This window comes from Oreochromis niloticus, linkage group LG19, assembly GCF_001858045.2.
Source record: "Oreochromis niloticus isolate F11D_XX linkage group LG19, O_niloticus_UMD_NMBU, whole genome shotgun sequence".
Taxonomy (NCBI): domain Eukaryota; kingdom Metazoa; phylum Chordata; class Actinopteri; order Cichliformes; family Cichlidae; genus Oreochromis; species Oreochromis niloticus.
This window is the reverse complement of record NC_031983.2, coordinates 23,897,220-23,909,550: the sequence shown is the minus strand read 5'-3', so window position 1 is coordinate 23,909,550 and position 12,331 is coordinate 23,897,220. Positions and strand designations below refer to the sequence as shown.

The 12,331-nt window shown below is 38.3% G+C and overlaps 1 protein-coding gene across 3 annotated transcripts in view; it reads right to left on the bottom strand.

Moving 5' to 3' along the window:
* Positions 1–4,618: 4,618 nt before the first annotated feature.
* The window catches only part of LOC100711379 (leucine-rich repeat and fibronectin type-III domain-containing protein 2), a 127,813-nt gene continuing 120,100 nt past the window's right edge, over positions 4,619–12,331 (bottom strand). For all 3 annotated transcript variants that reach the window (XM_019349130.2, XM_013271468.3, XM_019349131.2), the window contains 2 exons: positions 9,388–10,784; positions 4,619–6,083 (listed from right to left, as the gene is read on the bottom strand). In XM_019349130.2, coding sequence (XP_019204675.1) covers positions 5,102–6,083; positions 9,388–10,763 — 2,358 coding nt within the window. In that variant the 5' untranslated portion in view covers positions 10,764–10,784 and the 3' untranslated portion in view covers positions 4,619–5,101. The remainder of the gene's footprint in view (positions 6,084–9,387; positions 10,785–12,331) is intronic.

Genomic DNA, 12,331 nt, shown 5'->3' with positions numbered 1-12,331 from the left:
GGAAGAACACTCCATTAGCTTCTTTGTACTTTGTAGGCAGACACGGTTAGACAACACTTTCCATTCATAAGCATCACGTTTGAAAAATGTCATCAATAATGGAATCTGTAAAGTAACTTGATGTTGCAGGAAGAAGAAAGACAGAAGAGCCATTTTGGTTCATAGGAATTAGACAATATTTTATATTCTTTTGTAGCAAAATGTTTTCACACATAAACAGTTTTTTTTCTTGTTTTTGTCCTGGAACCTCAGGTGAGAATCATGACTATGTTGAGTCAAATACACACTTAAATTTATATTCTTAGTTAGCAGAGTGGAGGGGGATGTTATATGATGTCACAAGCAGAGACGGCAGGTTAAAGGGTCACTTCACACATTCACTAAAATACATATTTCAACGTGTACCTCCAGTGTCACAAAAGCAAATGTTTTCTGGTTTTATTTGCTCAAATTCCAAAATAAGCATCCTTGAAATTTCAGTCTTCAATGAAATAAAACAGAAGGGGATAGACTGAGGTTTGTTCTGCTTGTAGCCACAATGAATTCAACTGCAAAATCTCTAGCAAAACAACTTGTTTTAATCTGTGAGGTAAAATGCTCTCCACTTATAATAATGAGTGAAACTATCAGGATATAATGAGAAATAATAGAAATGAAACCAAAAGAGGGAGGATGATTTGTTGCACGAAAGTGGACAATATAGATAAAAATTTACCTAACTTGTTTTTTTTGTGACTTTGTTGCATCGTCATTAAAACCTACTGTTATTGGCAAATTAGGCAGACAAGTGTCTGCAAACAAAACACCTGATATACTAAAGTAACGTGCTGATGATATTGGGTAATCTGACTTATTCTGTTAAGAATAAATAATAAATGTTATGAATCACACAGTCTGTAGCAATCCTTCATTTGTAGCAAAGACAAAAATCTTCAAAAATGTAAGCTAACAATTGTTTAAAAAATTGTAATGTTTTGGCAAATATTACGTAAATTAAGGGTAAAACGACATTCGTTGAGGACTCAAAATCTCAAAGATACAGATTAACAACCTTGGACTTTATTATAAGCTCAGTCATTTCGATTTTTTCTGTTCAGCATTGTGTAGGTATTCCTCAGGCTAGCAAATTCCTGCGAAAAGTTATAGTTGGCAGTGATTCAAAGTCTTTCATACAGGTTTTCGTGGAAAACAATATGCTGGGAACAAAAAAAAATCAGACAGTGATACAGAAGCATGTCTGTGTAGCTTATTGCTGCACCTGGGCTACAGCTCTGGTACAGAAGAACATTTACACTGATATTGGAGGGTTTTGATGAGAACGGTTTTGCTGCTGCTGCTGAGGAATTAGTTTTTGTTCCATTCATGGATCAGATCATTTTGGAACTGAACAGGAAAATGGTAACGATTGTCAAAACAGTAAAAATGTTATTTATTATAAAACAATATATGTTTCTTAAAGAAGTAAGGACTAATATGGGTACTTTTCTGTCACTTTTATGCAAACAAACAAGATAATTTTGCAAAAAAAAAAAAATAAAAGAAAAAGAAAAAACTATATAGATGCTTTTCCTTATTTCCTTAGTTTTCTTTTCATTGATTTAATATCAATCAAACTTTTGAGTGTAAATGCAAAACTGCTGCTGGTTGTTGAGTTAAGTCTAAAGTGGGTGTTAAGGTGAAATATGACAAGTCTCTACTGATTAGAGTCACAGCACTCACAGTTGGTAAATAATTGTGTGGTGAAGGCATAGAAAGAGCAAAGAAGGCAGAAAAGTCACTGCACAGGTATGTTTATGTCTAGCCTTTGCCACAATAACACAAAGAATGTTTCGTTTTATAAAGTACTGCATGTAGATTGCTATTGTTCAACAAACTGTGATGTGGAAACTGATTATGAAAATCCATATCTGGCTACAGGCAAAAAAGTGAAGCAAAATAATACCAATCGTAGTTTAAACATAACATTATTGCCATTACCAAGATGAATGTTATGTGCAAACACACCTACACATTGATTTTATGTCATCTATGCTCTCACTCTCTTATTTGCAAACTGTGGAAGCTGCCATGCTGACCAACAGAGACTGCCCACGAGAGTGAGCTCAACAGTAAAACCTTTGGATTTAAAAACAAGGTTTTTTTTTTTGTTTTATTTTATAATGCAAATATAATATTTTAAATGACACAAAGGTAACTCCACGCCTCAACTGTCTCAGTCCTAAATGCACATGTGGCTTTCTGGAACAAAGTGCAATCCCTGCAACTGAATAATAAGAATAATAAGCAAAAAGTCTCATTCATCCATTGGAGCAGTGCACGCTTCGTCCCATAACCCTGTTGCAATTATCTTGAACAAATGATTTATGTCATTGGCCACTTTGTAGGTATTACTCTGAATTTATCATTTATTTTAGACACATTATTGGAAAATGTTTGTGCTTTTTAAATTGCTGAATTTAAAAGCTCATGATTTTAAAGCTCATTTGGATATATGTCATATACAGTTAAATACACTGAATGTCAGTGCAGCAGTGTGGCTCACTGGCTAGAATGGATATACTGTATGGCATGGATACAATGCAACTCAGTATTACGGCAAAACATGTAATATACACTCTGGTCCACTGTGTCCATTTCACACTTTGCCTCTCCAAAACATGAAATGGACACACATACAGAAGTTACATTACTGCATTACCAGCAGGGGGAGATAATATATTTAAAGCCAAGAAGTCAGTAGTGACCAAAAAAACATATGCAGGACATTCCAGGGTCCTTAATCGCCATAAATGATTAAGCTAGGGGGCTAATATGTATTTACATGTAAATGTGTTAATAATATCTATTTAAATGCTTTACTGTGATTATTTTCAGGTTGGCTTTAAATAAAATATCTCCCTCTTCTTTTACTGCACCTTACTGGAACTTCAACATGCGTGTCCTTTTCATGCTTCGGAGAGGCAAAGAGTGAAACGGACACAGTGAACTGGCGTGTCTATTGCACGTTTTGTGGTGATATCGGGTTAAACAATGATTAAAGCTTTAGGTGAACAGGGAGTTATTGATCATTTTTGTAACAGATGTAACAGATCTATAGAAGGGATTGTACCAGAGATACATTGTTAAACTATATATATATTGGTCTGCATTTTCCAACACCGTTGTATTGCACTAGAGGCAGAAATTTTGCAGAAAGCTCTCTGAAACCATGAGCAAATAAAACCAAGATTGTCTACAATGTACATGCAGGAATACCACTTGAGATAAGTTGGAAAATAAGTATTTTAGTCATTTGAGTGGCTTGACCCTTTGACAAAAGCCAGTCCTCCACTTCCCCCTTGCAGTATCACATAAAATCCCATTTCAGTAAGCCAACTAACAATGATCAAGTTGGTACATCACAGTAAAGCACCTTCTCACTGTTTGCTTCACATAAAAATAAAAGTACTACTGCACGATGGCCCCCTTCCCCCATCCCCATTTACATTCTCACCCAGTTATTGTACAAAAAGAATGCCAATATACAGAACGGTACACCTACTGTAGGGAAGAAATGAAAACCGATGACCATCCCACATGTTAAAATGCAGCAGAGATCCACAGAATATCGAGAAAGGCATTAAAATGCAGAGATGTTGCAGTTCTGATCAGCAGTCATCTGAGTAGAGTCTAATTCAAAGTATTTTACTGCAATGTACAGCCCTGTATGAAAGAGAATGAAAGATAAATGGGCTCTATGATAGATCAATTGAAATAATACATAAACCAACAAAGGTTCTGTATCATGTAATTTGGTGAAATGTTTGGCCCTTAATGAGTTATCGTTCCCCGTTTTTCCTTTCTTCTAAGCAGCACGATGACCTTTATCAAATGACAAATTCCTCCATTTAACCTGGCTAAAAGAGTAATTGCCATACTCTCTTGTTTGTGTTACCTCATGAGAATAACAGCCTGACAATAGATCCTGCTTTTGGCAGCTTTGGGCAAATGATTAAGTGGGCTTGATGGATTTCAAACACCATCCACGTCCAGTGACTGTAATATATCTTGATAACATCTGAAACCGTACCCTGAGGCGAACACTCTGTTTACATCAATGGGCCTTTTGCCTACAGGGACCATTGTCACCAGGGCTAACCTATGGGGAGAGTATCAAAGCACTCAAACGGACATTTTGTTAGAGCAGGATTTAACCTGAGCTGGAAACACACTGGATTTTGACTGGATGGCAACAAATAGTTTTTTGACAGCTTTACAATCAAGCAAAGAACTTTGTGTGTGGAGCTGTTTGTGTTCCATCTTAGCTGTAGTCCTACTTGCTTTAAAATAACATCGTACGATACATAACCTGAGGTACAAATACAAGACTGGCTTGCTGTGGTTCATTGTTATGGTATCTAGAACATAGGACCATATTGTTACTGAAAATTAATCATGTTATCAATTTGAAAGTGCTTACAATGGCTGTATGAGAGATGGTAGCCTCTACATATGTGTATGTGTGAGTGGGTTTATTTGTTTGAGACCAACAGCTACAACCTCAGTACCGAGATGTGCTTCTGCTGATGAATTGCCTCAAATAATAAATAGTAAAAATGATAAAAAAAATGACTGAAAATAAAAATGACTTTGTTTTAATTTTCTACTAGCTCCTCTGGTCTTTCTACTGTTGCAGTAGTCCCATTTCATGCTGAGGGTCCATGACATTGTGATCCACTTCACCACAATCGAGGCAAATCCTCTTGGTATTCAGTTGTTTTAATAAAGACATAGTAAATCCACTTAGAATTTCTTGTCTTTCTTTCCCTTTTCTCCCCTCAGGGATAATCTCATGTACCCTGTGGTTTGGGAAATATTCCTTGTGGGCCATTTCTGCAGTTGTTTTAAAATGGGGACATTTTTCAAATACAGTTTGACACTGTCAGAGATGAGATCATGACCAGGAATCTATTGATTTGAGTGTCTTATATTATCACTTGGGTTAGCTTCATGCAGAAGATAGTGTCCCTTTGGGATATCCTTCACTTTTCACTCATGTTTCTTTTATTCTCATATAGATTTATTGTTTGGTCATGAATCTCACATATGGTCTCTATGGTCTTCAAACCGTGCTCTCCATTACCCACTCGGAGCTCTCAAAAGTGGGCTTCTCATCCTCACTGTCATCATACTGCAGCAGCATGCCATTAACAGACAGACTGCGTTTAGTCCAGATATTACTGATCCTGCGTGGGTAGCTGCTGCGACTCTGTGTGGCCCCTACATGACCCATGTCAAACGAATGGCTCCTCTTTGGCTTACCCTCCTGGGGAAGCCCAAGGATGCGTCCCAGCATGGTTGTGGACTCTGCCCTTCCAAGCAATGGTTCTTTATCAGACGGTGGTGCCACGGCCACTGCCATAGCATTGGAACTGGTGGAGGGTCCAGAAGTACCTGCGCTGTCTCTCCCTGCCCCTCGCAGCTCCAGTGAGGTGAAGGCTCCTAAAAGGTGGTCCAAGTTTGGGCGTGCTTTGGGGCCGTGCCTCCTGAACTTGTTGCTGGGCAGGGTGGTGCACTCACTGCTTTGCATGCTGTAGCGGTCACCAGCCCCTCTTGCTGTTTGGCTGTCTAATGAGTTAGAGGAGGAGGAGGATGAAGAGAGACTGCTCTGGAGCGATCCACACTTGAACTCTACCATTTCCTCACGCATGACCACCACTGTAGATTTAACCTGTGGTGGGGCACCGTTGAACCTGTTCATTCCTCCGTTCGTCTGTGAGTATGTGTTACTCACAGTGGGCAGTTTATTAGTCTGGATCCCACTCGTCACCTTATAGCGAACCATGAGGATAATGATGAAAACCAGCAGTGTGGCCACGATGATGCCACCGATGACCAGGATCATAGTGCCACCCATGAAGCCACTGTGAATAGACTGACACTGTGGGTAATCCTCAGTGGTGACAAATTGGACACAGCCAACAATATTGGTGGCAGTGAGAGTCGTAGCAGTATCATCCCAAATGGCCAAGACACACAGGTCATACTGCATCCCTGGGACCAGATTAGTGAGTACAAAGGCCCTGTTAGTCATGGGAATCATTCTGAAAACAGAAACAGAGAGACGGCATTAAAAATACAGACTTCTTGCCATAGGGGTTCAAGACAAGGCTATAGTACCAAAATGTTAAAAGTAGTTTGAATTAAAAACTTATGCTTTGACATATCAAGGAAATAGTACACAATTAACCATGCTAAGTAGTTATTTATATGCACAAAGTAATTCAAAAAGATGACTTCATTGCTCCCGGTATATACCATTTGATATGCATGAAGCAAATAGTAATGAGATAAACAGTGAATGGCCAATTTTTAAATATTGTTTTGGCTAAATGTAATATCTTGTACAATCCATTAAACATACATTAAGTTGTTTCAAGTCAATTTGTTATTATTTCTGATGTTTTAATATGACTGGTTAATTAAGCTTCAGTGCTTTTTGAGTTGAACTAAAACTCAAATCTGCAGTAAGTTAATTGCCCAAGAGCTTTGCCAATGAAAAGGGTGTTTTCAAAACCTGTATTTTGTTGCATAGACAGCACCTGCTTTTATCCACTCATTCATCTGGATATTTGATCTCAGAGACATTTAATTAGTAAATCCTCTTTCTCCATGTGTCAAAACATGTAATTTAAAACCCTGCGCATGACTTTGCAACTGAATGCAGTAAAGTTTTTTTAAGTGTTACCCTACAAAGAAGCAAGTCAGTTGTAATTTGCTGTGCTTGACAGGTCGCACATGCTGCCATTGAATCCAAAACTTCAAAGTAGTTGGATTTAAAATGCTGTTTTGATGCTAATTTAATAAATCTTTGGTAATGCCAATATAACATTAGTGGACATGCACAGTTTAGAAAACACTATTTCTGTGTTTAGGATACTTTACGTATAATTCCACAACCACTTTCAGCTACCGTGTCCTAGACCATTAGATTTTTACAAATGTAACACAGGAGTAGTACCATAAGGAACAGGTTGCACCTTGAAGTGACTTGTTGTGATTTGGAAACTGAACTGAATTAAACAGAATTGAATAGAATGGAAGTTGGCCATTGATCTTCTGCCAAAAAAGACAATAGATGAACATAACTGGTCTTCAATCTTGCTTTAACATCATGGTTAGAGAAGCCTCAACAAACTTTTGAATCCAAGCCATTTTTGAGGGGTGTATAAAACATAATGTATTTCAACTTTTAAATTGAAAATGTATCATATGCCAATTCTGTAATTATATGTACAATGCAACAAATAATTAATTGATGTGAAACTGGAAAACACTGGGGTAAAAAAGGTTGAGACTCCAACATACCCCTAAGGGCATGTATATATAGATTCCTCAGTCATTCATCCATTGTTGCTTGCTGTTTTCCTATAGCATATGTGTTGAAAGCTTTGATCCCTCTGAAGTGCCTCCACCAAAGAGCCCAGACACCAGCGGGGCTACAGTTCATTATTCATCCTTAATTGCCTCTTTCTCCCATAACCAGGAAGAAGCTGTGCTTCCTCACATGTTCCAGTGGACTCATGCAATCCCTCCTCTGCTCCACATGGCTGTGATTGATTTTTAATCATGCCATTGTTTCAGTGCAGGCAGTGGGAAACTACATCGGCCAGCTAGGGGTGCACATGTGCATGCTATGAAAGGATATCAGTATTAATTCAGAAACAGTAGTTGTCCTGTCTTTTCACATTATCTTTTCTTTCCAGTTTATAATGTGTATTCTGGTGTGCAGATAAATGAATTGCTTTAGGCCATTTTTTCTTCTGTATATAAACTACATACTGAGGATTACATTAAAGAATAAAGCATCAAATCACATGGTAAGCAAAGTTAGTGCTCAATACTTAAATTAATGGCTACCAACTGTGCACTAAAGTGAAGTTAAACTAAGAAATTCATCCTTAAATCTGCATTTAAGAACTTGCATGGTTTTAATATCTCAAACTAGCACATGTTTTGTTATATGGGGCCAGTCTTGACTGACAACATCAGGAATGCAATTTAAATAATCTCTTTTCAGGGAAACAATTTTGCTGCTGTGAATCACTGAATGAAAAAGGAAAATACATATTACAAAGCTTACATTAGCTTTACAGTTGCAGTTTTGTACAAATTAGAGAAAATTCATAAGGCCGTTTACTAGAACACAGATGAGTCATCCACTGTTTCTGTCACTGGGATGAAAAAAAAATCTCAAAATTCATGTTGTTCCCTTTTTCTGGCATGGAAAGCTGGCACTAAGTATGAAAGCAAGGATATCAGATAAACAGCTTATTATTGAATTCACAGTGATGGCAAGTTGCATTAAAAGCATTTGGGCAGAGTGATATCTTTCACATTTGCTATGCACAGTTCTATTCTTAGAATCCTAGCTAATACCCAGCCTTTTGCATTTTCTTATTCTTTCATTAGATCAGGTATTGGTGATCAGATATGGTGTTTGATAGAGAAAGTAAGCCTCAGTTATCAGTATTTTCTGAAAGCATGAAATGAAAATGTTATATTTTTAAAAGCTATCCTATAAATTGGGACACATACTGTATGAATAGATCTGATTGTTGTTACTCATCCTGTAACCTCCTAGGACCTGGCATCCACATATGTGGACATCACATTTTGGGTTGTCTAGAGTCTAGACCACAATACTAAATTTTGCTCTACAAGGGCCTGATATCCTCTTCTTAGAAACTACATCAGGTTTTGTTTTTACATTCATCAGGTCCCAATCGGCCCAAATAGCAAAGAGAAATTAAAAATGCATGCCATGAAAGAGTTGGGGTCTTAGGAGGTTAATGTACCTAAATGCATCAATTTAATATTAAACAGCATGGCTGTATTTTTGTATTTCCAAAGAGTTATCTTTGCTGAATGTTGCCTCTTTCACTGTCTCATTTGACATAGGAAATTGATTTCACAGAGCCCAAAGATCTTCAGTAACAGTCTCCAAGCTCACACTTTATGGACTTGAGCAGCTTAAGAAGGATACATTGAAATGAGGGTCTATAATCCTTTTTCTTCTTGGATTTCTAATTAATGGTTCAGGGCAAGGATTTCACTTTGGATTGCACTTTTTACTTAAAAATGTGAACACAGCATCCCGCCAATTCTCAATTTAAAGAAAAAAATCTCAAGAAGTATTAAGAAAAATGAATGTTGATCTTCAAGTAACACTTCAAAGGAACTGACTGTCTCAAGTACTCACCCACCAAACAATTAACAGCTGAGAGAAGAAACCCAACTGTATGTATTCTAAAGCTAAAGATTACACTCAAGAGTCAGTGTGCCACTTTGAAGAGAGAGTTATTAGCCCATACTTAGATGTAATCAAGTTTCAGTAATCACTCTTACCTGTAAATGAGGACTTCATCTTCAGAACAATTATACTGAAGCTGATACATTTTGACCTTTGGAGTTGCTTTGCTAACACTCCACTTGACCAGAGCAGAAACAGCGGTCACTTCTGATACAGACACCACCTTCTCTGGAAGAGTTTTAGGCTCCCCTTTACTGATCTTAGTAGAGCTTGTTATGTCTGACAGGCCTGACTTGTTCTGCGTGGTACGGTTTGTACCATTACTCAGATGGGGGAGTTGAATGATTGATAGTTCGATGGATGCTGTAGATTCCCCTGCAGCATTAGCAGCTATGCAGGTGAATGTACCGTAGTCCTTAGATGTGGTGACTGTTATATCCAGAGTCCCATTTTCATATACAGTTGCTCGGGAGGAGTTGCTAATCAAACGGTCATCAGGAGCAACCCAATGCACAGTTGGCATTGGATCGCCTACAGCTTTGCAGCGCAAGCTAGCTGTCTGTCCCTCGAGCACGAGCAATTTGTGTGTATGTTGTGTGATCAGAGGGGGCTCACACACAAATTCCTCCTCACGAACAGACCAAAAGTATCGTCCCTTTAGACTGGCAGGAGAAGCACAGGTTTCCATATCATCCTCCCGTTCCAGTCTCCGAAGCCAAAGCACTTCACAATTGCAGTGCAAAGGGTTTCCACCAAAGCTTAGTGAGAGCGGAGGTGCATATGGTGTGCTCATCACCACATTGCTCTGGGAGCGTGCAAAGATAGGATCTGGAGGGAGCTTCTGAAGACGATTAGAGGTGAGGTCCAAGCGTGCCAGTTTGTCGAGATCTGTAAAGGTCCCCTCAGCGATAAAGGAGATGAGGTTATGGTCCAGACTCATTTGATGGAGGTTGACCATCTTTCGGATGGCCTCCCAAGGCACAGTGCGCAAGTTGTTATATGACAAATCAAGATCCTCCAGTGTCAGTAACAAGTCATCAAAGGCTACTTTAGAGATACGGCTCAGTTGATTGTTGTTGAGGATCAGGTGTTGCAGGTTAACCAGTCCTCGGAGGTCATCTGGTCCCAGTTCAGTCAACCGGTTACTGTCCAGGTGTAGCGATCTTAATGTCTCCAGGTCAATAAATGAGAAAGGCTGGATGTCGCTGATAGTGTTTCGGGACAAAGTGAGATCCACCAGACCTGTCATATTGGCAAAGTCCAGGGTGGAGATCTTGAGGATGAAGTTGCCACCCAGCCGGAGCTCCACAGTTCGCCGGTCAATGTCTGGTGGAACAAAGAGTAGACCTTTGGAGGGGCATAAAGTCCCCAAGGACTCTGACAAGTTCTGGCAGACACAGTATTTGGGACATGCATGGACCATCGTAACTGCGGTTCCCAGGAACAGGAGACTGATGACCACTTTGTCCATGTTAGCTTATGCAACGAGGACCTGAAAAAAAAACCAAAAGCAAAACAAAAGATAAGCTTTATGATCAACATTGACTTAATACATTTTCAGTTGCATGTAGCTTAATGAGCCTGTGTGATCACGGATTGTGTACAGGGTTGTATTCATAAAGGGAGCCATAAATCCAGTTCTGACAGAATGCCAGTATAGTCTTTGGACCATATGGTCCAAAAGTGCTTGTTTAATGAGCAGGCCTGATATTTATGCTTGAGACTGTTTTGCATTAATATTCTCTATTATAACCTTCATATGCATGTACTTTGCAATGCAAAGAAGGTGTGAGAAATCACACGAGGATTGTCTGAATGAAGCTCAGGATTAAACTGTGCTAAGAAGCTATTTTTAATGACGCACATGCTTATAAGCTGTCATTATAGATACCGACATACATGCAGTGGAAACTAGTTCAAGTGTAGGGTACCTGAACTAGTTTCCACAACAAACAATGCATGTTGTGTTCTTTCTTGGGATGTTACACAATTTTGTTAAGACAAAATGCAAAAGTTGTACGAACAACTCCTCATTGTCTCCTTTATATATGCATATACTACATACTACATTTTTTATGCTGTGCGCTATATATGATTTTACACAGTTTTTCTCATTTGTTTCCTTTTTTCATTGTGTCTGCACCATTGTAGTCAGAAATATGGAAAGAACATTACACAAACCACATGTGTTAGACATGGAGAAAGTCATCCTGCCTCTGTACGTTAACTGTCCTCACACCTGGCTGACTCCTCCAAATGGATGGCCACACTTGACTTCATACAGCGAGCTTTTAATTCCCCCAGATATTTGTATCATTAATTCCTAATACACTCAAAACCTAAAAATCAATTTCAATCATCTTTCTTTTTTACATGAGCAATTTTTATTAATGGGAAACTCTGCCTTGTAGTCTGCATGGTTCTCTCTAGAACCATGGAAGCATGGTTGTAATTTGTTTTACATTAACTACGTCAATTCAGATATTCATTATTATGCATGTGTGAGGTGCTGGTTGCAGCATTGTGACTAATGTTTGACTACCTTACAACATCTCTTCATGTGTAGGCTCTGCTTTTCAATAACTTCAAAGAAGAAATATATGACTATTTTTTCTCATTTACAAAATCAATCTGTAATCATATCACAAATGCTTCCTCATTTGGGTTGTGTGTCACAATGAAATGCTTAGAAAGCTCATGCAGTTTTGTTTTTTTTTGCAATAATCACTATCACCAAAGAAGTTGATTAAAAAAAACAGAACAAAAAAACAGTAGAACTACCAAAACTATGATCCACAGTTTTGATGAGGACAAATGGTACTATAAACCTTTTAATACCAGGAAGAAATACGACACAAAATTCTTAGAAATAAAAAACCAACATGTCATAGATATATGAGAAAGAGAGAGAGAGAAAGAGAGATTTCTCATGTTTCAGTTCACACAGCTAAAGTCCTTTTCTTAATTTTTAGTGTTGTAGAAAAATGCTACAATGTGGTGCTAATATTCATGCTACAGATTTTTCTGAGGTTTCACTGT